The sequence below is a fragment of the Oreochromis niloticus genome, linkage group LG7, assembly GCF_001858045.2.
Source record: "Oreochromis niloticus isolate F11D_XX linkage group LG7, O_niloticus_UMD_NMBU, whole genome shotgun sequence".
Lineage (NCBI taxonomy): Eukaryota > Metazoa > Chordata > Actinopteri > Cichliformes > Cichlidae > Oreochromis > Oreochromis niloticus.
Window position 1 is genome coordinate 4066387 of NC_031972.2, and position 26600 is coordinate 4092986.

General features: G+C 43.5%; 2 protein-coding genes, 2 long non-coding RNA genes and 6 other non-coding genes across 11 annotated transcripts in view; 8 read left to right on the forward strand and 2 right to left on the reverse strand.

Moving 5' to 3' along the window:
* Positions 1 to 26600, forward strand: part of ldhd (lactate dehydrogenase D) — a 34828-nt gene that overhangs the window by 2246 nt on the left and 5982 nt on the right. Inside the window, exons 2-6 of the mRNA XM_013265573.3 lie at positions 1110 to 1222; positions 24240 to 24381; positions 24523 to 24664; positions 25343 to 25502; positions 25585 to 25784. Coding sequence (XP_013121027.1) covers positions 1110 to 1222; positions 24240 to 24381; positions 24523 to 24664; positions 25343 to 25502; positions 25585 to 25784 — 757 coding nt within the window. The remainder of the gene's footprint in view (positions 1 to 1109; positions 1223 to 24239; positions 24382 to 24522; positions 24665 to 25342; positions 25503 to 25584; positions 25785 to 26600) is intronic.
* On the forward strand, positions 1734 to 1804 carry trnag-gcc (transfer RNA glycine (anticodon GCC)). Its single transcript has one exon. It is a non-coding gene; the product is annotated as a tRNA-Gly (tRNA).
* trnag-gcc (transfer RNA glycine (anticodon GCC)) lies at positions 2321 to 2391 on the forward strand. The gene has a single exon. It is a non-coding gene; the product is annotated as a tRNA-Gly (tRNA).
* On the forward strand, positions 6715 to 6785 carry trnag-gcc (transfer RNA glycine (anticodon GCC)). The gene has a single exon. It is a non-coding gene; the product is annotated as a tRNA-Gly (tRNA).
* LOC112847423 (uncharacterized) lies at positions 7034 to 10857 on the reverse strand. 2 transcript variants are annotated; one of them, XM_025909135.1, is made up of 3 exons: positions 8424 to 10857; positions 8269 to 8342; positions 7034 to 8169 (listed from the first exon to the last, which is right to left on the reverse strand). In XM_025909135.1, the coding sequence occupies exons 1-2, from the start codon at positions 9106 to 9108 to the stop codon at positions 8302 to 8304; spliced, it is 726 nt and encodes a 241-aa protein (XP_025764920.1). In that variant the 5' UTR covers positions 9109 to 10857; the 3' UTR covers positions 7034 to 8169; positions 8269 to 8301. The 2 variants fall into 2 exon arrangements, with proteins under 2 accessions (XP_025764920.1, XP_025764919.1); XM_025909134.1 differs by having other exon boundaries at positions 7034 to 8342.
* Positions 12804 to 16381, forward strand: LOC112847424 (uncharacterized). The gene is made up of 2 exons (XR_003220964.1): positions 12804 to 14258; positions 14372 to 16381. It is a non-coding gene; the product is annotated as an uncharacterized LOC112847424 (long non-coding RNA).
* On the reverse strand, positions 16527 to 19110 carry LOC109202767 (uncharacterized). Its single transcript, XR_002062692.2, has 3 exons — positions 17075 to 19110; positions 16803 to 16871; positions 16527 to 16681 (listed from the first exon to the last, which is right to left on the reverse strand). It is a non-coding gene; the product is annotated as an uncharacterized LOC109202767 (long non-coding RNA).
* trnag-gcc (transfer RNA glycine (anticodon GCC)) lies at positions 18798 to 18868 on the forward strand. Its single transcript has one exon. It is a non-coding gene; the product is annotated as a tRNA-Gly (tRNA).
* On the forward strand, positions 22104 to 22174 carry trnag-gcc (transfer RNA glycine (anticodon GCC)). Its single transcript has one exon. It is a non-coding gene; the product is annotated as a tRNA-Gly (tRNA).
* trnag-gcc (transfer RNA glycine (anticodon GCC)) lies at positions 23038 to 23108 on the forward strand. The gene has a single exon. It is a non-coding gene; the product is annotated as a tRNA-Gly (tRNA).

Consider the following 26600-nt stretch of genomic DNA (forward strand, 5'->3'; position numbering starts at 1 on the left):
CCTGATGTGGTCACCTGAACATCTAACACATCCTAACAGAGTGATAAAACCGCAGACAGTAAAAAATGTGTTTTTGTGTGCAGTGCCTTCTGGGACCGACAACCTGAACAGAACTTAAGGGGCACCTCTTGGTTGTCAACAGATGGGGGGGGCGTCTCCTTGCTGCTGGGGCCCTTCCCCACTGAGCCCCTCTCAGCAGGGAGTCAAGTAGGCCATTTACATAAAAAGAGGAAGACCATCTCTGAATCGAGGAGGGTGCCTGAGCCCATTGTTTGTCAGTGGTGCTAGTTTCAGTCATTATGCAAATGTATTGTTTATAAGGTTGGGGAAATATGCAGTTAGCAGTGGTTGCCATTGCCAGCTCCTTCAGTCTCAGGAAAACCAGGGCCATCACAGGTGACTCCTTGCACCCTGCCCACCACCTGTTTGCCCTACTGTCCTCTGGTTGGCACCTTAGGTCAGTCAGGCTTGACGCCTCCAGAATCACAAACAGCTCCTTCCACTGGGCCATTCAGACTGTTAAAAAACAGCCTAGTAGGATGTGCCTGGTCACAATACCGTACTCAGGTGGCTCAGAATAGAACTGCTGACTCCTTTCGATGTATAGGAGCAGCAGTTACATCTATTACTATTACATCTGGTGCCATCAATGTGACATCAATGATGGATTAGTTGACTAGTTGCACACATCCCTAATATAGACAGTATTAAAGACGTAGCTACCACGATGTCATCCAATGATTACTGAAGTATTTATGCCGTCTTGTTTTAAAAAAAAAAATAGATAAAACAAAAATGGGTGGGTCTTTCTCTGAAACGGATCAGTCATTGGCTAATGACCATAAGCATACCATGGATATCCTCTTTTCTAAAACACGATATTCCCAAGAATTAAAATACAGACAATTTTTGTTATCCAGTGTGACTCAAAACAAGTGACCGATTCCAGTAATTTAGCAGAAAAAATCTACAGAGGTCAAGTCAGAAATAAATACAGGGAATTTCATTCTTTTTTTTTTTTACATATTATCATGCTATCATTATAACTGGTAGTGGATGCTTTTGGCATTATATTGTGTGTAACTCTCTATTCATTTGTGTCTGCACAGAGTGGTGTTGGAGACGGCGTGCTCTCTGCATTTAGGTCCATATGTGGCGAGGAGGGCGTCTCATTGGGCGAAGCTGTTAGAGAACAACATGGCAAAGATGAGTCTGTACATAGGTCAGCATCTCCCATCTCTCACACAAAAAATCAAACATTGACCTGTACTGATTTACAGATAAGCAGAGGCGCCGCATCTTTCTTGTGTTTTTCTCCATACTTTAACTTTTACTTCTTGTGTCTTTGTCTTTTACTTAGTATCAGAGTGTTATGTCGTTTTCATACCTTTCTCTCAAACATGTGTGTTGAGAGAGTTTTTGTTGTTGTCCTTGTTGCCGTGAAACTCTTACTTTCATTAAGGAATGGGACTGCGGTGTTTACTCTTTTGTTTTTTAAACTAAACTTTTTGTCATTAACAGACAATCACACATTGGCCTGTACTGATTTAGAGATGAGCAGAGGGGCCACCATCTTTCTTGTTTGCAAAAGTTGCTGACTGTGTAGTGAGCCAATTTCAGTTTCACAGTCAGGTCCACCCTTGCTCGTCACATATGGGCCTGAAAACAATGCTAAATGTGCTACTGGCCGGTAGGGACATCCTCTGTTTTCTGTGCTAAAGTTGCCACCGCAAGCATTGGTGGTTCAGTGGTAGAATTCTCGCCTGCCACGCGGGAGGCCCGGGTTCGATTCCCGGCCAATGCAGCACATTGTTTTTTCTTCCCTTTTTCTATTATATATGTGTAAATCTGTTATAGAATCCCCCAGTATTAAAATTAAGTGCTTCAAGAAAGATCCTATAATTAATAATCTATATTATACATATTCTTAAGTTTGCAACTGGCCAGAGGGGCCACTGTCTATTTTCTGTGCAAAAGTTCCTACAGTAAGCAATTAAGGGTGCGCAATAAATCGAGTATACTCGATGTATCGCAAGTTTTTTCACATACGATGGCTAAAATGGCTTTATCGTCGAGTATGACAGGACCCTAACTAACTGGGTCGATACAATTATACCCACCACCACAGTTTTTGTCTTGGTCGTATCATTTTCTTTTGCTGTATTTATCTGCGATACCTTAAAGGCCGGTCCGTGAAAATATTGTCTGACATTAAAGCGGTCCGTGGCACAAAAATGGTTGGGGACTGCTGATGCATGCAATTTACACAGCTGGCGAGTGGGGCCACCCACCTTTTTCTTTGCGAAAGTCTTTTCCTCAGGCATTGGTGGTTCAGTGGTAGAATTCTCGCCTGCCACGCGGGAGGCCTGGGTTAGATTCCTGGCCAATGCAGGAGCTTTTACATGAGTAAAACATAAGTTTATGTTTTCAGTGGATGACTGATGCTAGCACCATTGACCAACAATGGGCCAGCAGGTCAGTTTCATAATCAGTGTCAGTGTCAGGGCAGCACTCACAACTCTTTTAAAACAGATTACCTGATGGTAAGCATACACAGATATATAAACATATAGGCGAACTCTTAGAGGTTATAAAGAAGAGTGTTGATATTTTTGCAGAAAATAATTGACTTACATTTTCATATTTACAATCTGTTTTCATATATATAAACAAAAAAACATTCATAACTAGAACAAAACTGTCTTATGTACAGTGTCAACTGTTTTCCTCCACCCAACTATGCCTCTCTGCCTCATAGAAAAGAGACTCCTGAAACTCCTTCCAGGTCATTTCCCTGTCCATGCCTTTGTTTCTGTATAGAGAGTACACTTTTGAAGGGCAGTAGACATATTTTCCTGCCACTCCAGGGAAGCCTGTATGTGTGGGCTATTTGGTCCCTGTTTCAGGTCCCTGTGGCTGAATCTATAGAGGCGGCCTGATTGTTGGGATTCTGGCCTTTTCCTCAATCCTTTCCTCCACCCTCTTCTTGGTAGTGTCCGGTTCCCTCTGGAAAAATTCTGTCTGAATAAATTCTTCAAAGGGCATTTTAGGGTTACCGATTCCCTCAGCAGCATAACTTTGATGTACCTTCTTTGAACAATAGAAATACGGCACAGGCCCTCGCTGGTAAAAATAGTGGATGGAAGATCCATCTGTCTCATATTGGGACTTGGGCTGTCCACAGGCAAGAGAAATCTTTGTCTACCTCCTTTTTTTCCTCAGGTTTCTCCTGGTGTTGCTTCTAAGATGCTTTCCACAATCTTCTTTATTGAGTCTTGTGTCAGAGGTGTAGGCAGGGCAGGAGGAGGTGGGTTAAAGACAGCTGGCTCCATGGTGACCACAGGAACACTAGGTGTCTCACTCTCTTCTGTTAAAGAGTGCCACAGTTGCTGAGTCTGCAGAAGTTTTTCTGGGCTTGTGTTCAAATAAGTGTTTAGAAGCTTAGCCAATTGTTTAACATAACGGGATATGTGCAGCTTGGATGTGCGGTGCAGCAAGCTGTTGGGATCAGTGCACAAGGTCCTCTTTCAAAAGTGCAGACTTGTCCTGAAGCTCATTTTTAATCCGTGTAGCTTCATCCGATGGGTCCTGGAGAAGGTATCTAAGTGGCTCCTTTTGGAACACCACAGATTTTCCCTGGGTAGAATACAACTTTCTTGTGAATCTTGACATACAACCATCAATGGTCATGACAATTTGCATATTAATGATAATGAAACTGGCCTCACAGCCCATTGTTTATTTAGTGGGCTAGTTTCAGTCTGTGTGCAAATGTACTGTTTATAAGTTTGGGGAAACCTGCATCCAGCTGAGACTGAAGAAGTCACTTGGATGAGTGACAAAACGTTTCTCCCACTGAAAAGACTACGTCCAGATGTACAGAATCCACTTTTTGGAATTTACTTTCCTGGATGATTGAGCATACATCAAGACAGAATTATTCATAATTTACCATGCCTTTTTATCACAGCTGATAAAATGTAACTGTCTTTAACCAAGTGATAGACATTTTCTTACACTAATCAAGTAAATGAAATCACACTGAACACTTCTGTTACCTTTAAAATACACCTGAAATTTTTAATCTGTTGGTTTACTCTTATTTTAAACAACGTGTCTTACCTTTGATGAATGAACAAGGATCACTGAGATCTGTTGCAAGTGGTGCATAACTTGTCTTTTTTCCTGAAATTCAAAAGTGGAAATTTTTAAAAACTGCCACGTCTCAAACTCGCATCAGCGCCGGAAGGGTCACAGTGGTGAATAATATATTAAATCTGTAGTTTAGCACTACCATAGAGAATGAATGGGAAACTGTTTAGGCCTTTTGAGCTAAACAATCCCAGCCTCCCATGCAGGAGGCCTGGGTTTGATTCCTGGCCACTGCAGAAGTTCCTACAGCAAGCAATCTTTTTAAATTCAACCCAGTAACTCCAAGTAGGCCGGTGTTGCATCCTGTGAGGCTATGGGAGTGTGTGGGTGTGGTGTTGCTCTCTCTCTCCCCCTCCTCCTCTCTTGCTCCACCCCTCTCTGTCTCTCTTTCTCTCTCTGCCCTCACTCAATGACGCAGCTGCTGCTCATTCCCTCATTCGGCACCAGGACCCAGTCAGCAATTAACTCTGATGTTATATAGGTTGGAGAAGAACTGTGTGGTGTTGGGGTTTTTTCTCTTTGTCTTTGCACTGCTTTCTAGTGAATGAAGAGGTCCTATGGTGTGGTTGTTCTTGTTGCAGTTTGGAGTTGTGAACGCAGTGGGGAGCTTGCTGCTTTGGTAGTGTGGGCTTGTGGGCCTCAGCAGCAGTAAGGTGTGTGCTGCTACTAGTGATTGGGGTGGGCATGTGGGCTTCAGAAGTGCATTTTTCTTTGTTGTTTGTTTTTTTTGTTCCTCCGCCTTCTTTAGACACAGAAGACTTAGTTGTGATCTTTTTTCTTTCTTGATCTTACTGATAACGTGGCGTTGCCATCTCTTTGTGCTAGGATGGTTTGTAATAAAAATGTAATATTTGCCATACTGCTCTGTTTGGCTCCCTTCTTGTTCTTTCACGGTCCCGTTTGTTACTGTTCCCCACACCTTTCCCGAGACCTTAGTTGTGGGGCCGTAACAATGTGGGGGTACGTCTGGGATCTGAATGAAAGGAACTGAAACGGCTCTGTAGGAGTTTTGGTGTCTGTATGTTGTTTTCAGGTTGCTTGCTTAACTTTGGTATATTTGGGACTCTCTCCCCAGTTAGCACAGGTGAGTGTCTAGCTGAGTGTAATCTCTTCCTTCAGACACTCGTTTTTTTTATTTTGCCTTTTTTATTTTCGGAGTAATCCTGGGTGGGGATTAGGTCCCTGTTGGGGGTAGGCTTTTCAGTGCTTTCAGCACTGAAGGTTCGCCTTTAAAGTTGCCTCGAGCCTGGTAAACTCCAGAAGCTAGGTAGGCTAGCATTTGAGGGTAGGTAGGACTGAGGAGAGGTTCCATGGTATTGTTATTCATTGTTTAGCCCCAAGGCTATATATTTGCTCTTGCCTTTGGAGTGTGTGTGTGTGTGTGTGTGTGTGTGTGTTAGATGTGTCTGTATTTTATTGGTATTGTTAGCCCTGAAGTATTGTTGATAAAGTGGATAATGGTGCCTAAGAGCAGGCGCAAAGTGTGCTTGAGCCAGCTCCTGAATCTGAGAATCCCCCACACTTACCCATCATTAGCCAAATGTCTTACCGGTTTGCCTGAGGATGATGTTACAAAGGGGGGTAAGTAGAAAACATTTTTGGTTTCTGACTGTTTGTTGATGCACAGGTGGAATAACAGGTCAGGAGAAGAGTACAGTTCAGCAGATAGTGGTTTCAATTTTCACCAGCATGTGCTACAGTTAGCACGTGAACATTCATCGTCAGGTCATTTGGGTGTTACCAAGACATATGACCGCATATTGCAACATTTCTTTTGGCCAGCAATGAAAGCAGATGTGGTGCGGTTTTGTAACACTTGTCAGCTTGTGGGTAAACCAAACCAAGTGGTGGCCCCCCTGCTCCGCTGTGTCCTATCCCTGCCATCGGTGAACCATTTGAACATGTCCTGGTAGAGTGCGTTGGTCCTTTTCCAAAAACGAGGGCAGGTAATCAGTTTTTGTTGACCATAAAATGTGTGTCCACTCGATTCCCTGAAGCAGTTCCCCCTGCGGAGAATCACTACGACAAGCATTAAAGTGTTTTACCACATTTGGTTTCACCAAAAATGGTACCGATAGATCGGGGAACTAATTTCTTGTCCAGAGATTTTAAACAGACTTTACAGTCCCTTGGAGTTTTTTATTTTCTGTGTCATTGCAGGATGAGGAGTGTGTGTGTGCCATCCTGTCTGTTTTTTCTATGTCAACTTCAAACGCCATCAGCAGATCTATTCTGCTATAGAGGAGGAAGCACGAGCTCTGCTTCTTGCCCTGCAGCATTTTGCAGTGTATGTTGGCTCCAGCTCCTCTCTGGTAACTGTACTCACAGACCACAATCCTGTCATTTGTCTTCACTGAATGTACAATAATACCCAGCGACTGATGCACTGGGCACAGCTGGCACAGGATTATAATCTTGTGATTAAGCATAAGATACTGACAGCATAGTAGCTGACACACTCTCACGCCGCTCATAGTGAAGTGTTTCGTAGCCAACAATGCTAAATGTGCTACTGGCCTGTCAGGCCGCCCTCTATTTTCTGTGCAAAAGTTAGTGCAGCGTGCATTGGTGGTTCAGTGGTAGAATTCTCGCCTGCCACGCGGGAGGCCCGGGTTCGATTCCCGGCCAATGCAACACCTGTTTTTCTTCCCTGTTTTTACACACACACTATTTAACAATTTATACACAGTTAAGCCTGTAATTATTCATACCCCTGGCAAATTTTAACTTAACTTGCGGGTTGAATAAAAGTTACTTTGTTTTTTGACCGAAAATGAAACGGGCCTCTCCCAAAAGATCAGACTTTGTACAAGGCATCACTGTGGAAATAAAATTTAAAAAAAATTTAATAAAATTTAAGAACAGCACTCACAACTTTTTTTTTTTCTTTTTTTTTTAAACTGATTACCTGATGGTAAGCATACAGTTATATAAACATGTAGGTGAACTCAGAGGTTATAAAGAGAGCACTGTGTTGATATTTTTGCAGAAAACAATTTACATTTACAATCTGTTATTACTTTCACAGACATTCACAACTAGAACAAAACTGTTTTATATACAATATCAACTGTTTCTTCCTTATTTGCTTTTTTCTTCCACCCATCTATGTCTCTCTGCCTCATAGAAAGGAGACTGCTGAATATCCTTCCAGGTCATTTCCTTGTCCATTTCTTTGTCTCCATATATAGAGTACACTTTCGAAGGGCAGCAGATATATTTTCCTGCCACTCCAGGGAAGCCCGTATGAATGTGTGGACTATTTGGTCCCTGGTTCACATCCCTGTGGCTGAATCTGCAGAGGCGGCCTGGTTGTTGGGATTCTGGCCTTTTCCTCCACCCTCTTCTTGGTAGTGTCCGGTTCCCTCTGGAAAAATTCTGTCTGAATAAATTCTTCAAAGGGCATTTTAGGGTTACCGATTCCCTCAGCAGCATAACTTTGATGTACCTTCTTTGAACAATAGAAATATGGCACAAGCCCTCGCTGGTAAAAATAGTGGATGGTAGATCCATCTGTCTCATATTGGGACTTGGGCTGTCCACAGGCAAGACAACTCTTTGTCTACCTCCTTTTTTCCTCAGGTTTCTCCTGCGGTTGCTTCTTTAAGATGTGTTCCACAATCTTCTCTATTGAGTGGGTTAAAGACAGCTGGCTCCATGGTGACCACAGGAACACTAGTTGTCTCACTCTTCTGTTAAAGAGTGCCACAGTTGCTGAGTCTGCAGAAGTTTTTCTGGGCTTGTGTTCAAAGAAGAACTGGTGTTGAGAGTGCTTCACATAAGTTAGCATAATGCCAGGATACAACTATACTATCAGAGGAACATAGCCAGAACGTGGCCAGAACACACAAAAACAAGAACCAGACAATATGTAAAAGTTCAAGTTCAGGCTCAGTTTTGGAGAGCAATTCGTCACGTAAAACAGTTGTACTCCAGTTCTGAAACCTTTCGTTTGAAAACCTGTGTTTTCTCCTGAAGATAGTCTGGGTGTGGACCCTGCTGCTGCTGGCACAGTGACTAGTTATGCGGCGACAGAGGATAGGGGCATATGAGATAGAAAGAGACTTAGCCATTATCACTTCTGACACTTAGTCAATGTAATAACGGAGTACTTACAGCTCTGCATTTGTAGTTTTGCAGGTGAGACACTCAGCATTGTGTCCTCCAGGTCTTTATCCTCATCCATCCCTCTGATGCAGGCAACAATTAGATAAATATGGAACTTATATTTCACATAAAAAAATTGTATTAATATTATTAAAACAACTCACCAGTCTGTTTAGTTGGGGCATTTGTGGTAGCAGACGCAGACTGCTGCTTCTTCCGCAGGTACTGCTGCAGCTTATGCATCCGTGTTCCTTGACTGCAGCTCTTCCTCACGATAAAGTCTGCATAGCCATCTCCTCTGCCGTCCCAAATCTCCTTCCAGGTGCTCTTGGCTCGTGAGCCAAAGCCAACCAGCTGATCATCTTCAGAGGCTTCTGCTGCAACACTCACTCTGCTGGCCTCGTAGTCCATAAGAGTCTTTAACTCCACAAAACTGAGGGCACTATTGTACAGATGAACGCAAGCTCTCCTTGCTATGCTCTCCTTGCTATGCCCTTCTTCCATAGAGACCCCTGTAGCCTCTTCATTCTGGAGATTTTTGATCAGGTATATGGTATACCCGACATCGTTCTCCAGAAGCCACCGGAAAGATTTTTCCTTTATATTTTCCAAACTGCAGGATGTACTCTCCCTGCACTTCTTGTCGGAGGCACCCCCTCCTCTCTGATAGATAACAGTCAGAGCATTCTGACATACAAGGTCCTCCCTCATAGATGCAGACTTGTCCCGAAGCTTGGGGTCATTTTTAATCAGTCTAACTTCTTTCAACGGGTCCTGGAGAAGGTATCCAAGTGGCCCTTGCGGTACACCAGAGATTTTCCCTGGGTAGAGTACAACTTTCTTGTGCATCTTGACATAGAGTGAAAAAATAAACAATTATTTTTTAAAATTAATTCCAAACACAAAAAAGACATTCAAGTTATAATCTTGCTGCACATTATGGCTGGGTTTAGACAAACTATTCTGTATGTAAATAAAAACCATTCATGGTTCAATAGTTATTTGCACATCTGTAGTCATGGCACATAAGAACTGCTGGCAGATTATCAACATATCTTTTTTTTTTTTTTTTTAAGGAGCAGCTTCATTCATGATTTACCGTGCCACTTTACAACAGTGGATAAACTCCAACCATCTTTAACCAAGCAATGGACACTCCGCAAATGAAATCGCAACTCTTCCGTTACTTTTAATATACACCTGAAAATTTATTCTGTTGGCATACTCTTATTTTAAACGTTTCTTACCTTTGATGAATGAACAAGGATCGCTGAGATCTGTTGCGAGCATTGTGTAACTCGTTTTGTCTCCCGAAGTGTAAAAGTGGAAATTTTTTTAAGTGTCGTATATCAAACTCGCAACAGCGCTGGAAGACCATAGTGGGTCTTCCAGGGTTCAATTCCCGGCCAGTGCAAGAGTTTTTACATCAGTAAAACACAATCTGGTGTTGTCAGTGGATGACCAACGCTAGCACCATTGACCAACAATGGGCTGTCAGGTCAGGCTGTCAGGCAGCTTTATTGCGCTGTAGCAGAAAACTCCATAAAATAAACTCACAAAACTAACCTGGAAACTAAAAACAGGGAAGCTACAAAAATGGAAACGAGAGACTATGGACAAGACACACACAGACACACAATGAGGGTATGACACAGGGCTTATATACACAAGCAGGACAAGAGGATGGGGAACAGGTGGTAACACAGTTGGGATAAATCAGACCTAACGATACAAAGGAGGCAAAGCAGAATACAATGACAAAAGACAGACTGTCAAAGTAAAACAGGAAGTATAACACAGATGCGGACTTGACCCTGAAACAGAGACATGAACCATGGGAGAGGAAAAATAAACAGAGTAGACATAACACGAACACAGAAGGCACATTGAAACTAGAACAACAAAATGTAACCTCAAAATAACTAAAACCATGAATAACAATACTCAAATATAAATTAAACACAACACTGGGTCACACCTAGGACCATGACATTGGCATAATTTTAAAAAGTTTAAATTTCTTCGGTATTGAACAGCAGAAAATAGGCTTTGTCGGAGGTTATTTTTGAAGAAAAAAAAAAAGAAACAGACAACAGCACTGGAGAGTGACAAAACCTGCCGCATAAGAATCTGTGAGATGTCATCTTTCAGCCTCGACGCCGCTGGGTGAGAACGCTGAGATCTTACAGCTTCTGATGCATTGGATTTGCCGTTTCAGCTGTTTGGTGGTTGTTGAAATAGTTTTGTGAGCTTTAACCTGAGATTCGGGCGTTTTTGGAAAAACGCTTATATTTAAAAATCGATCCAGAATCTAATGAGTCAATATCGCTTTATTTTATTTGAAATCGGAAAATCGATTATTTAAAACCACCCCTATAAAGCAGGCTGTACAGTCACACAGATAAAAGACAAGCAGTCATGTTTCTAATAACATAAATCAAACAGAAAAGTTAAAGATAAAAGCTGTGAGACCCCTCTAGAGAAACCATGGATTATTATAGAATAGAATAATCCTTTAATTGTCCCACAAGGGGAAATTTGGTTGTAACAGCAGCCAGAAAGACACATACAAACAAACAGTACACAGAACAGAAACATACAATTTTTTTCTTACATATTTACATCATGGACAATGGTTACTATAAACAGAGTACTGTACAGTTATTAAATTTAATAAAATTAACTACAGATAAGAGGCAAACCAGGTTGTAGTGTGAATCGGTTGATTAAATTATTGCAGTTACAGCGCAGATGTAAACATCTATGATTGTTGGGAGCAGTTCTGATTGTACAGTCTGACAGCTGCAGGGAGGAAGGACCTGTGGAAACGCTCCTTCATGCATCTAGGATGCAGCAGTCTCTCACTGAAGGAGCTCTGCAGTTCAGCAACATTTACATGCATGGGGTGGGAGACTCTCCATCAGATGTTATTTTGGCCAGAGTCCTTCTGTCTCCCACCACCTGCACTGGGTCCAGGGTGCATCCCAGAACAGAGCTGGCCTTCCTGATGAGTTTATCCAACCTCTTCCTCTCAGCTGCCGATAAACTGCTGCTCCAACATACAACACTGTAAAAAGTGACAGATGCCACCACAGAGTCATAGAAGGTCTTTAAAAGCGCTCCCTGTACTCCAAATGACCTCAGCCGCCTCAGCAGGTAGAGTCTGCTCTGACCCTTCCTGTAAAGAGCATCAGTGTTGTGGCTCCAGTCCAGTTTATTATTCAGGTGAACACCCAGGTACCTATAAGAGTCCACCATCTCAATGTCCACTCCCTGGATGTTCACCGGTGTCAGTGCGGTGGGCCTGCGTCTCCGGAAGTCCACCACCAACTCCTTGGTTTTCCCGGCGTTGATCAGCAGGTGGTTCTGCTGGCACCAGTCTACAAAGTCCAGAGTCCACTGTCTGTACTCTGAGTCGTCCTCACCTGTGACAAGGCCGACTATGGCAGAGTCGTCAGAGAACTTCTGTAGGTGGCAGCGTGGGGAGTTGATGGAGAAGTCTGCAGTGTAGAGGGTGAAGAGGAACGGTGCCAGCACAGTTCCCTGTGGGGCCCCCGTACTGCAGGCCAGTGTATCAGAGACACAGCCCTGTGAGGTAGTCCAGTATCCACTGCGACATGTGGTGGTCCACTCCCGATAGCTCCAGCTTGTCTCTCAGAAGTCGTGGCTGGATGGTGTTAAAAGCACTAGAGAAATCAAAGAACATGATCCTCACAGTGCTTCCAGGCTTCTCCAGGTGAGTCAGAGCTCGGTGCAGGAGGTAGATGATGGCGTCCTCCACCCTGATGCCAGGCTGGTAAGCAAACTGCAGCGGATCCAATGAAGACCTCACCAGGGGGCGCAGATGGTTTAGAACCAACCTCTCGAGGTTCTTCATCAGATGTAATGTCAGGGCTACCGGCCTGTAGCTGCTGAGGTCCTTGGGATGGGAGGTCTTTGGTACCACACAGGAGGTCTTCCACAGCTGTGGTACTTCCCCCAGTGACAGGCTCAGGTTGAACAGATATCCTAGGATGCCACACAGTTCATCTGCGCAGCACCTCAGGAGCCTGGAGCTGATGCCATCTGGACCTGCAGCCTTCCGCACCTTGATCTTGCGAAGCTCGTTCCTCACTTGAAGTGCTGAGATAGAAAGAGTGGATTTTGGGGGAGGGGGGTGTATGTTGGAGTCCACAGAAGCTGGGGGTGGGTGTAATGACTGGGAGCTGGGAGGTGTGAAGCTGAGAGGTGTGAAGTCCTGAGATGAAGGACAGGCAGTCCCTGAAGATGAAGGAGATTGCAGCAGGGGGGACGATGCTGGGGGAGGGGTGGGTGGTTGATCAAACCTGTTAAAATATTTATTTAGGTCATTCAGCCACCCCAAGTCTCCTGCAGCCTGGGGGGTTGGTTTTTGTCCTGAGATTGTCTTCAGGCTGTTCCAAACCCCTCTGATGTTGTCCTGTTGCAGCTGCTCTTCCATCTTCCTCCTGTAGTTTTCCTTCCCTTGCCTTATCTTCCATTTCAGCTTCTTCTGAACAACTCTCAGCTCCTGTTTGTCTCCAGATCTAAAAGACTCTTCTTCTCCTTGAGGAGAGCCTTAATTTCAGGATTTATCCATGGCTTGTTGTTAGAAAAACACGGTACCTTTATGCTGGGTACGGTGCTGTCCACACAGAAGTTCATGTAATCTGTAATGCAGTCTGTGATGCATGACACTTCAAGTCATTACATGAAGCGATTTAGAAATAAGATAAGATTTAAGGGCAGCACTCAGCTTTTTTTATGCTTACCATCAAGTAAGCATACACAGTAATATAAACATGTAGGTGAACTTTTTGCTGTGCTCCATTTAGGATCCCAGACTGCATCCCTGGTGAAACTATCGTGGGATGCCTGGAAAACTACTAAAGAAGTCCAGACGCTTTTCTTTGCAAACTCCTTTGACTACTCCTGCTATTGTTGCTAGGGCCTCAAACCAAATACAATCGCAACATTATTGTGAAACTTGACCTGTTCCACTGCCTGAGGCGATTTTTGTGGGAATTCACCTCTGAGCACGATCCGTTGATCAGCACTTTCTGCCAGCTTCTCTCTGCTGCCTTCTCAGTGGTTGATCAGGCGAACCTGAAGAGGCTCCAAGATGCTTATAAGTTCTGTTGTATCCATCCTGCTAATCGCACTAAGCAACATATACAAGAGCACTGCAGGATCAAAATACCACAACCCACAGAGCTGCTTACAGCTGCTGAGTGGGAAAGAATCCTCAACAATTTTCACCTGGCCACAGACTCCAACAACGTCCCACTCTTTAAGCCATCCATGCTGAAGGTGTGGTGCATACAGAGAGTGCATGTTCCTTGTGGTTGCCTCAGTGACCCTGAACTTTCAGAGGGTGTAATGTTTAGGTATGGTGGGACTCTTTAGCTGAACCATGTCCCTGGTGAAGGCGCTAAGGACCCCATCTGGATTCCCTTCCGATGCACTTCACAGCCGGAGGGTTACAGTTTTCGCCAGGCCCAGTGGATCACTGGGACTCATGTATCCACTGAATTATTCAAGGCCCAGAACATGACAGGGGTGGCACAACGGAACTACCAAAGACTAGTGGACCGTAAGCAGCCAGGTGTCATTCCGCCTTCTGTTTTTGATCCAGCTCTAGTGGCAGAGTTGAATGCAGCCTCCAGTAGAGTGACCGGTCAGGTGAAGTACCCTGCACTTAACCTGTCTGACAGAGACACTGGAGAGAGATTTGGACTTGAATACAGAGAGCCAGGCTGCCCTCCAATCTCTTTGAACAGGGACAAACAAACCCAGAAGATGAACCGGGTACCCTTCAGCCCCCATCCTCTCTTCCAAAACCTTTCTCTGCCCAACTTCAAGTTCCAGCAGTGGGACACTCCTCCAGGTAGCCGTGGCATCACACGCACCATCACCACCTGTGACCCACCCATTCTCTGCTAGTGCACTTTTAAAGCAGGAGATACCATCAGAAGACATCCAGCAACCTACAACAGTCGTGGGTAGGTTAAAATAATAATATTGTCAAACAGTTCTGTATAATTATTAATTTATTATTAGTATTAATTTATTACATGACATGAGCAACCACTGAACTATTACTATTGTTTCCCAGAAAGCTCTACCTTTGTCGAGAGCTATGAGAGCTACCTTTATGAGTGCTTGCACTGGACCTATAAAGACAGGTGGACAGGTTTTTGTGCTGGACCACACACGCTGGACACGACCCATGAAAGGGGTAATAGATGACTTGCTGCAAAAGCACCATGGGAAGAAAGACATCCTCAAGCTTATGCAAACATGGTCCATCGTTCTGCTACAGATCCCAACAGCTTGCTGCACCGCACATCCAAGCTACAGATATCCCGTTATGTGAAGCACATGGCTAAGCCTCTCAACACCAGTTCTTCTTTGAACACAAGCCCAGAAAAACTTTTGCAGACTCACAGAAGAGAGTGAGACACCTAGTGTTCCTGTGGTCACCATGGAGCCAGCTTACTTTAACCCACCTCCTCCTGCCCTGCCTACACCTCTGACACAAAGACTCAATAGAGAAGACTGTGGAAGGCATCTTAGAAGCAACACCAGGAGAAACCTGAGGAAAAAAAAAAGGAGGTAGACAAAGATTTGTCTTGCCTGTGGACAGCCCAAGTCCCAATATGAGACAGATGGATCTTCCATCCACTATTTTTACCAGCGAGGGCCTGTGCCATATTTCTATTGTTCAAAGAAGGTACATCAAAGTTATGCTGCTGAGGGAATCGGATGCTACCAAGAAGAGGGTGGAGGAAAAGACCAGAATCCCAATAATCAGGCCACCTCTGCAGATTCAGCCACAGGGATGTGAAACGGGGACCAAATAGCCCATACCTTCATACGGGCTTCCCTGGAGTGGCAGGAAAATATATCTGCTGCCCTTCGAAAGTGTACTCTCTATACAGAGACAAAGTTTCAGGAGTCTGCTTTCTATGAGGAGGAGGAGAGACATAGATGGATGGAAGAAAAAAGCAAATAAGGAAGAAACATTTGATACTGTACATAAGACATGGCAATATTTCTTTTGTTTAAATAAATATTCAAACAGATTATAAACATAAGTAAATTATTTTATGCAAAAATATCAACACTCTTCTTTATAGCCTCTTATATAAACATGTAGGTGAACTCTACCTGATGGTAAGCATACAGTTAATCTGATTTTTTTTTTTTTTTTTTTTTTTAAAGTTGTGAGTGCTGCCCTTAAATCTTCATGTAATGATAAAAATCCATACTTTCTCTAGAGGGGTCTCACAGCTTTTATCTTCATAATCCTTCGTTTGATTTATATTATTAGAGACACGACTGCTTGTCTTTTATCTGTGTGACTGTACAGCCTGTGTCAGACATGTCCACCAGGCAGAACAATCAAGTCAGGACAATGTCTGAAGTTCTCTTTAATACATGCAGCGAACAGCTGGAGATAGTCCAGACACTTTCTCACTTCTGGTAGCCGGCTTTTTCCACTCCTGCATCACTGTACCTCTTGGCCATTCCCTGGTACATCGGTTCCAATGACCTTTCCATCTCACATTGAACCTTGATCCATGAAACAATACGCCAGTTTTCATTCATAATGTAATAACTGGACATGACAAGTTTCATAAGACCTGAACTCCTGTGGGGGGTTTCGGTAACTGCCCAATGTTCCTCTGTCCTTGTGCTCCTGCCTCAGAATCCCAGACACAGTCTGTGACATGGAGGTATGCCAGGTGAGCTCATACTTGAGATGCATGAGTTTGTTTATTTGCTTTGCCATGTCTGCTGGAGATTTGTCAGTCCACCTCAGCTCATCCGTAAAGACTTGCAGATGGCCTTTTTGTATGTCAGAAAAGCAGGGAGAAGTTCGGTAAACCTTTTGGGCAGTTTCTCCAGCCATCGTGGATTGTCAGCACACCAGTTCATGTCAGTCATGAGTCATGAGGATAGGATGTAATGCTGACCAGTGGTGCCAACGATTACTAATGGCCTGCCCACACCAGCAGAGACCACTTGTAGACGAAAGCAACCATGGAGACAAGGCAAATGTAATTGTTTCTTAACCTGACAATGGTTTCCATATAAAGAACGGGTGGAGCTGGGGGGAGAAAAAAAAAAAAAAAAAATCTGGTGATGGTAGGGTAGGTCAGCCACTGTATCTGTGAGCTCAGGTTGTGGAGGGAGACGCCGGAGTGAAATCATGTTCCCTTGGAGTTACGCACTGGTCGAGACCCAGGCCACAGTCCAAGATCCTGAAGCTCAGTCTTCATTCACAGCTTCTGGTGTGAAGAAGTCGTCCAGCTGCTGAGGTCATGCTCATAACCAGCCATAGCTGGCTGAACTGAAGGAGCTAGGATTTAAATCCCAAATCAATGGATATTTGAAAAGCAGTGTTACTCTTATATTGTTTCTGTTGGAATACACAAAAAAAAAAAAAAAAAAAAAAAAAAAAAAAATTAAAACAAAAAGCGTTACATCAGCATCACTAGTGCTAAAAATCTAGGAACTTTTCACGTGCTGCACACACTCACCATCTTCACTGCTGTTTTCAAAAGTGAACACTTTGCAGACAGATGTGCAAGCAGCATCTGTACTGGGTCCTGAAAAAAATGAATGCAGCCTTTCTGTAATTCATTTGTGCAAATTCTGAGCGTGATGAAAAGATGACAAAATGTAAAAGTGATCTTGAATATTATGCTATCATTAATGATCTATGCATTAAGCAAATGTTTAATTGAACATCAACCGTAAATGAAAATGGAGAGTGACCAGGATTTGACTCAGGCCTTTCTGTTTGTCTCACCTGTGGTCTCCTTTAGTAGAAATGCCAGCTCCTGTGGGAGGTGCACAGGTACTTCATCATCACACCTGAGGCTGCACCTACAGTATAATAATAGAAAATAATTTTTTCATCTAGACAATAAACAGAACATTTGCTGCCTCTTCATTCAGGAGGTTTTCGATCAGGTATATGGTGTACCCAACATCATTCTCCACAAGCCACCGGAAAGATTTTCCTTTATATAGCTGAGACCGAAGAAGTCACTTGGGTGAGTGATGAAACATTTCTCCCACTGAAACAGCTGCGTCCAGATGAACAGAATCCACTTTTTGGGATTTACTTACCTGGAAGATTGAACATGCATTAAGACAGGTTCATTCATAATTTACCCTGCCATTTTACCACAGCTGATTAAATCTAACCGTCTTTAACCAAGCGATAGAAGCTTCCTTAAATCAAGTAAATGAAATCACAGGAGACACTTCTGTTACCTTTAAAATACACCTGAAAAATTAATCTGTTGGTTTACTCTTATTTCAAACAACGTTTTTTACCTTTGATGAATGAACAAGGGTCGCTGAGATCTGTTGCAAGTGGTGCATAAGTTTTCCTGTTTCCTGAAATTTAAAAGTGGAAGTGCCGCATCTCAAACTCACAACAGCACAAGAGGGGTCACGGTGGTCAAAAATATGACACCTGAAGCTTAGTACTACCATAGTGAACGAAAAGGAAACTGTTTAGGCCTTTTGAGCTAAACAATCCCAACTGCCCACGCGGGAGGCCTGGGTTTGATTCCCAGCCACTGCAAAAGTTCCTAGCGCGCAATAAGCAAGCAATACTTTTTACATTCAACCCAGTAACTCCTAGTAGGCCGGGACTCATCTTAATGGTCGTGCATCATAACAGTTTCCTGGTTCTTTTCAAAAGACTCACTTAATTTTTTATGTTTCTTTATCTTTCTGAGAAATCCTTTCATATCCTTATTGATACAGCCCATATCAAAGTACATTTGGTGTGAATTAAAAACCGTAGACTAAAGCAACGTCTACAAATTCATTGTTCTCTCTCACTGACAGTCCAAAATACAAAAGACTAAACGTGTTGAATGTCATGTTGTAAAAGATTATTGCAGTGCTGTAAAGATAATACTCTAACAAAATGATTTATCTTATGACCATAATCAGTCACTCAAGTTTAATGATACCAAACTTTACCATGAGGGATGTGACATTCAGTAACTGGGAAATTTTATTGTGACAACAAACATTAGATCTGTTTAGTTAATTTGTTTTATTTAGTAGACTTTTGGTTATTGTACTTTCTGTCTAGCTTCTCTTCAGTTTTTCAGTTCACCTGTGTCCAGTCAGCTAATCATTTACCTCAGTTAATGTACACCTTGAAAAGCTTAGAGCTTCCAGATTCTCTGAGTAGTTGAGCATACCAGTATAAATCCTAGGGACATCTCACAGTTTTGTTCTGTGCCCAACTGAAGTAGGATCCAAGGAAGAAATGGAGTATGACGTTTGGCATTTAAGGTTCACCAAGCATTGGTACAGTAGTGAGCACTTTTTGAAAGTTGTTCATTGTCTTGTGACTGACTGTGTTGTTAGCCAATTTCAGTTTCACATTCAGATCCACCCTTGCTCTTCACATACAGTTCCCAACACTGAGAATACCCTAAACAACAATGTTCTACTGGACTGTGGGCCATCATCTGTTTTCTGTGCAAAAGTTGCTGCAGCACGCATTGGTGGTTCAGTGGTAGAATTCTCGCCTGCCACGCGGGAGGCCCGGGTTCGATTCCCGGCCAATGCATGGTTTACTTTTCTTCCCTCTATCTATATTTTTAAATCTGAATCTATAAAATGGCCACCTTTAAAACTGCTTCTCTCTTAGCCAGAAATCAAACATTGACAGATGTTGTGCTGCCTAGGTGTTAAAATGAAGTGTTAACCTATTGTTACATTCCCCTAAAACAGGGGTGTCCAAAGTCCGGTTGGCCCGCGGTCCATTTTTAATTGGCCCTCAAGTAATTTTATAAATAGAATAGAAAATGGCCCGCACTTCAACTTTTGCTTGAGTGTATTGCACTTCTTAGTTTTAACACCAAGGGGAGCTACTGTTGATCAAGGCAGTTGCTCCACCAAAAAGGACAATCACAGAAGAAATTTACCCCAAGTTACCAAACATGGCAGAACCAAAGAAGCCAAAGGTAGAAAGTGAATGCAGAAAATTTCAGACACGGTGGGAGAGTGAATATTTCTTCAAAGAATTCAAGGGGACGTGTGTCTGTTTGAGCTGCACTGAAACTGTGGCAGTTATGAAAGAGTATAATGTACGACGTCATTATGAAACCAAACATCAGGCCTATGCATCCTACACTGGTGCTGAGCGAGAGCAGAAATTAAAGCAAAGGGTAGCTATCCTGCAGGGTCAGCAACAGTATTTTTTTCGTGCTCAAATTGTCCAGGAAAAGGCTCCAATAGCAGCTATGAGGTCGCCCAACTCATCGCAAGACATGGCGAGCCTTTTTCAGATGGAGACCTCATAAAACACGGCCTCGTTAAAGTCACCGAAATAATGTGCCCGGAAAAAGTGCAGGACTTCAACAACGTCAGCGTGTCCAGAAATACAGTTGTGCCACGCACTGAAGACTGTCAGCCAACAATAAACTGCAACTGTCTGATAAAGCTGTGCTTTTGATTTTTACTCCATCGCATGCGATCCGAGCACTGATGCCACAGACGCCGCACAGCTGCTAATTTTTTTGCAGCGAGTGGACGACAGCACGAGGGCTTTAGGTGAGTAAAAATATATTCCACAGTACCCGTGTGTTAATGTGCAGGTACACATGCTTCAAATATCAATAATGCGCATCAATTCTGTCACTACCCTGCTTTTGCGCACCACTTTCTTATATGCGTTTTTCTTGTTAACACACAGAGTACACACCGCTGTGCACAGCGCACGCACACGCAAAGTCAGCTGATCTCATCTGATGCAGATTTGCTCCTTGATCAAGTGACATTTGTCCGGATTTTTGGCACGAGTGGCGTAAAATCAGCACCGCGGCTGGATGGGCCGATTTACATACCCAGCGCAGCTGATACTCACCAGAATAATTTACTAAAATTATATGCACTCCTGTTATTCAGTCCAGTTCAGTCTGTTAATGTTGATAACAGTTTCAAACGTACGTTAATAGGTGTGTTGCTAAGCCTAAGAACTTAAATAACAAGCTTGAAATGTACCCGTCCCATTTTCCCCTTTATTGTTTTTTCTCTGTGCTGTAAATCTTCTGTCCAAGAAATCTGCTGCTGTTCTGAGAATGAGCTACCAAAGCTTTTTCTGAATAAATTAATAAAGATCCATTTATGGAAAGCTGTGATGAAGGCAGTTTTGTCTTTAATTATATTCAACAATATAACACATTTGACCACTTTTAAGTGATTTTTCTAACTTTAATACACTACAGTTAAGGTTATATACCTAATTTCTACTAAGTGGCCCAGCCCCTCCTATATTTTTATGTATGTGGCCCTCAGTGAAAAAAGTTTGGACACCCCTGCCCTAAAAGGTCCAGGGGATGAGGGGGAAGTAACAAAATATCTCCAAATTGAAAAAAGGAGACAGGGAGGCAAAATGGTTAAATTAAACTGAAAGAGGCAAGCCGCTATCACCTTTTAGAGAAGGAAAACAACAAAACCCAGATGTTGGTCAATAAACTAAACGGGGAGTCAAAAAAAAGGGTTAGTCACCAAAACAGTCCTCTCCACAGAGCAGGGGAAACCAGTCACCATACGCAAAGCTCTCTAGCTACAAAAACCAACGAGGCTCTGTGGCACCCGCTGTATACGCAAAACCACCAGCATTGTGGAGGACCCCACGCACCCCTAACATACAATCTTCGACCTGCTGCCTTCTGGCAAGACGTAACGGAGCATTCGGGCCCTCACTGCCAGACAGTAAAACAGTTTCTTGCCCCAAGCTGTCAGAGTCCTAAACAGATCAGTGACTGGACTAATACACACACACACACACACACACACACACACACACACACACGTCACTACTTCAAGCACTTGTCTGCGCAGTGTCACTCAGACACACACGTCAAGTCACTTTTTTGCACACTTACACTTTACATAGTCCTGTGTTGATAGCCTGTTATATGTAGCACCATGGTCTTGGAGGACCACCATCTCATTTCACTGTGCACTGCACAACTGCTCATGGTTGAAATGACAATAAAGCCACTTAACTTGGCGCTAGAGCTCGCCTTTCTCTGACCTTAAGTACACTTAATTGCTAATTAGAGTCAGCTTAGGTGGCACCTAAGGCAGGAGAGATGGCAGGACACAACAAGTCATTGTTTGGGGGCTCCTGCACAGGAGCCCCTGCAAGGGCCATAGCACTATATTCTTATGTGAATAACTGGCCAGAGGGGCCACTGTCTGTCTTCTGTGCAAAAGTTCCTGCAGCTGTACCCCATTGAAGTAGGATCCAAGTAATCGTTGGTTTTAACTTACACCGAGAAACTCCAAGTAGGCTGGGTGCACTGAGCTGTGGTTTGTCGCACAAATAACGTGACCCATTGGGAAAACCCTAATGTACAGGCAGTGAACCAGGTGGAAACAATTATACACACCGCTGTCTGTCGCCTCTTGATAACTGTGGAGAGAAATAAAGTCCAGCTGCTCTCCAGGAAACTAGTTCCAGAGCCCAAGCTGGGGGATGTGATATTAAGTAACTTGGAAATTGTATTGTGACGACAAACGCTGAATCTGTTTAGTTAATTGATTTCGTGTAGTGGACTTTGGTTACTGTGCTTTCTGTCGAGCTTCCCTTAAGTTTTTCGGTTCACCTGTGTCCAATCAGCGAATCATTTACCTCAGTTAATGTACACCTTGAAAAGCGTTGTCGTCAGCCGATTTCAGTTTCACAGTGAGATCCACCCTTACCCTTCACACACAGAGCTGACAACAATGCTAAATGTGCTACTGGCCGGTAGGGCTGTTCCCTTTTTTCTGTGCAAAAGTTGCAGCATCAAGCATTGGTGGTTCAGTGGTAGAATTCTCGCCTGCCACGTGGGAGGCCCGGGTTTGATTCCTGGCCAATGCAGGTCTTATTTTTCTATATGTATTTCTGCTATATATGTGTAAATCTGTTATACAATGCACAACTCTAAAACTGCTTCTCTGTTAGCCAGAAAACCAACATTGACAGATCTTGTTCCCCTAGTGTTAAAATGAAGTGTTTCAAGAAAGAAGACTTTAATCTATATACTTAAATGTGCAACTGGCCAGAGGGGCCACTGTCTATTTTCCCTGCAGAAGTTCCTACAGTAAGCAATTAACGGTGAGCGATAGAACAAATATACTCGATGTGGAAGTTTTTCCATGTAAGATGGCAAAAATGGCTTTATTGTAACCATGGGGTATAACAGGACCCATTGGGAAAACCCTAAAGTACACGTAGTCAGCTGGGTAGATACAATTATACCCACCACTGCCCATCGTCTCTTACCTAGGGTAACTCTGGAGAGAAATTGAGTCCAGCCCCTGAGCTGTGCATTAGGGTGAACTCAACTATATTTAGTCAGTGTCTCCCAACCACATGCACCAGCTCAGGCTGCTTCCCCACCAGAAAAGTGACAGGACTTTTGTCTTAGGCCGCCATCCAATTCACAAAGCACCAAACTCCTGCCTGCACCTCCTGTGTGTGGCAGCCCCACAGGACCGCCTTCAGGTCAGGATCCTGAACAGAGCATGGGCCCCTTGATTTTTTTATTTTAAGGGTTATCTGAACAGGTCTTTGTCTAGCCCCTAACATGACTAACATGTCAGCTGTTCTCCAGTTTTAGTTTCAGTCAGCGTCACCCTTGGTCTCATAATCATAAAATACAGAGAATGCTTGAATAATGTGAAATACACAAGTGTCAGTCGGCTCACCCACTGTCTTCTGTGCAAAAGTTGCTGCAGCACGCATTGGTGGTTCAGTGGTAGAATTCTCGCCTGCCACGCGGGAGGCCCGGGTTCGATTCCCGGCCAATGCAACACTAGATTTTCTCCTGCTTTGTGTTATATTATATAAAGCATGTAGTACCCAGTCATCCCCTCTCTCTGAGCTAAGGCCAACATGTCGGTTGTGTCTGATGACAATTTTGACCACACATCCTGTGTCGCGCGGTACAATCTTTGTGGCGTGTCAGTTGGTCATGCACCTTTTGCAACTGTTTAAGAACTTGAGCTTGTGGAAAGAACTTTGCAAAAACCTTGAAAAAGTCCTGGCTTCTGGTTTTGTCTCCTTCCCCTCCTTATCAGCACACATGACACGATATTGTCTGAGTCGCGACCCCTATGGTTTGCTAGAATACTGCAGCGCCGTAGTGGCAGGTATAAATGGCTGCATCTGTGTGATGACGGCATGGCAGTGAGCAAAGCGACCACTGCATCTAAATGCTGCCTCAGCACATTTGCGAAGGTGCGAAGAGTGAGAGACGTCCCAAATGGCAGCACCAGGTATTCTTAGGCAAATGCAAACCTCAGAAACTGCCTGTGGGGTGGTTGCCACATGGAAGTAAGCATTTGTCAGATTAATAGTTGTAAATCAACCACCTGGAAAACTGCATTAGAAAGCTGTCTGAGTGTTAGCATGCTGAACGTGTACATCCGCAGGTATTTATTCAAAACTCACAGGACGAGAATAGGACGAAGCTCTCCCGCTGTCTTCGGAAGAAAGAAAAAATAACTGTCTCTAAAGCGGGGACCACTCGTACTGGCTTTTTTTACAACAGGTTTGATTTCCTCCCTCAGTATCACTGCTACAGCGTTGTTCACAGCCATGTTTACAAATCCACAGAAGTGAAGCGGTGTGACCCGGAACTGCACCCAATGACCTGAAGCTGTGATTTGAGAAGATGCATTCTTTACTGATTATAGCATGAGAACATGTAGATTCACACACCTTTATTGGGGCACAACAATGAAACACAGTGGGAACACCTGATGTGGTAGCCTGAACATCTAACGCACTCTTACAGGGAGATACAACCTGAGAGAGCAAACACGTGTGTGGTGAGCTGTGGTTTCTGGCTTAGCTACTGGGAGCAATGGGAAGAACGGGTGTCGTTCTTTCGAGAAGTAGAAAAAATTGAATGTGACAGCATTGCATTATTTCTGTGCAGATGCCGTCCTCCAGATGTGGTGGTGTTTCCACGTTGTGTGGAGGAGGTCAGTGCCTTGGCAAAGGTCTGCCACAAGCACCGCCTTCCCATCATCCCTTTTGGCACTGGGACTGGCTTGGAGGGAGGGGTTGGAGCTGTGAAGGTGAGATATTTGTGTGGTGATACTTTCTCCCACTTAGAACAGTTAACATCTTTAGTAACAGCAATAATCAGCAGGATATCATCTTGGTGATAACTGTCGTAAGTCTTACTTCCTGTGTTTGTTTGTGTCATCATCCTTCAGGGGGGTGTGTGCTTCAGCTTAAGGAACATGGAACAGGTTCTGGATCTCCACCCAGAGGACTTTGATGTGACGGTGGAGCCTGGTGTGACTCGGAAGGCTCTTAATGCATACCTGCGAGACACAGGCCTCTGGTTTCCTGTTGGTCAGTCAGGATGTTCACAGGGATTCACACAGATGCATTAAGTCAACACTTTTGACATGAGTGTTCAGTTTAGGGCCGGCGGTCGGGGTTGGGGTTTTTGTGATCGTCATAGCAGCAATAACCAAGAGAACAGCTGCTAGTTATCTTGGCCTTGGTGTGACCTGTCAGTACAAGTTGTACCAAAAGATGAAAGAAAAACTACTGCACAGAATTAGTGATGTTGTATGATGTTGATGCTGATTGGTTATAAAATATATTGATATTATATAATATAATAATATAATGTCATGATAAAACCCCCAACTATGATGGTAGTGTTAAAAGGAATGATGAAAATACCTAAATAATACTTCAATGCAGGATATTTTTAGGGTTTTTTTCACATGCACAGGAATCTTTGCTTCTCTGTAAACAACTAAGAGAGTAGGTAGCAGCCAGGTACTGCTAATCAAATGCACTTCATTAACTGATCATCAGCAACTGTGAGCATGTGCTACAGGCCTCAGTTAGCATGTTAAAATATTAAAGTTCATGACAGCTGCCCTCTTATTCACAAGTGGTCACCGCAGTTGTCCCAAGTTGTAAATATCTGGGTTAAACAAAGTTACTGTCAGATTACAGATGTATCCTTTTTTTAATAACCGACCAAACCCTGGTTATGTGCTTTGTTTGTCTCAGATCCTGGAGCTGATGCATCTCTGTGTGGTATGGCTGCCACCAGTGCATCTGGTACTAATGCAGTGCGTTATGGGACTATGAGGGAAAATGTTATGAACCTGGAGGTAGTGTTGGCTGATGGGAGCATCGTACACACTGCCGGGAAGGGCCGCCGTCCCAGGTACTCATCAGCCAAATGTGATGTATCGTTATGATCCTGAAAGCCTCTTATCTTTACTTCTGTCTTTGGTTTCTCTCCTCAGGAAGACGTCAGCTGGCTATAACTTGACAAACCTGTTTGTAGGCTCAGAGGGGACCCTGGGGATCATCACTAAGACCACATTACGCCTCTATGGTATCCCAGAGGCCATGGTGTCAGCGGTCTGTTCATTTCCTTCCGTCCAGGCTGCTGTAGACAGCACAGTGCAGACGCTACAAGCCGGAGTGCCCATCGCTCGCATCGGTGAGCAGGAAACCTGGAAATAATGCAAAATAACGGCACACTGTGCTGCAGAGGGCTCAATGTTAAGGAATAATTCTGGATTATTTTGAACTATTAAATACGTATTTGCCTAATGATGTTAGCAAAATGCACTCAAAAACAAACATTTCAAACATGGCCAAAGTTTCACAGGATAAGGTCAGTGGATCAAAAGCTGAGGGTCCAGTACTCTAATCTAAAAAGCTCGAAATACTATTTAAAGGTGAAAATGGTGAAAACATAACTGATCACTTAAATATTCCTTATTTATGTATTTCTCTCAATTCTATTATTCCCATCATTATCTTCACTGTACATCATGTAAACGCATTGTCTCCTCTGTTAGCGTAAGCCTCAGTCGTGGAGAAAACAGACACAAAAGGATTTATAGACATAATGAGGAAGAGACAAAACTTTATTGCTCTTTTTAGAAAAGCGATTGTTGCAGTGGGTGTGGTAAACCGGTCTCTGTGTCTGACCTCATGTTTCCGGGTCCAAACTCTGCTTCAGGCCCCAAAGTCAAACGAACACTGTGACATCACTGAGAGTTACAAACTGTCTAAACTCTTTCATCCTTAATAAAATGATCAGTGTGTAACAATTAGGTTTAACATCCAGGCATCCATGAAAACAGGATTTATGAAGTTTAACGGAGTTCAAAGTTAGCAGGAAGTTAGCTCGCTAGTTTCCATCTAAACATGATATACCATGTTCTGACTGAGGGATTTCTGAAAAATTCAAACTTACAGCTCTGCTATCACTTCCAACATAAATGAAGACAGGAAACTAAACAGCAGT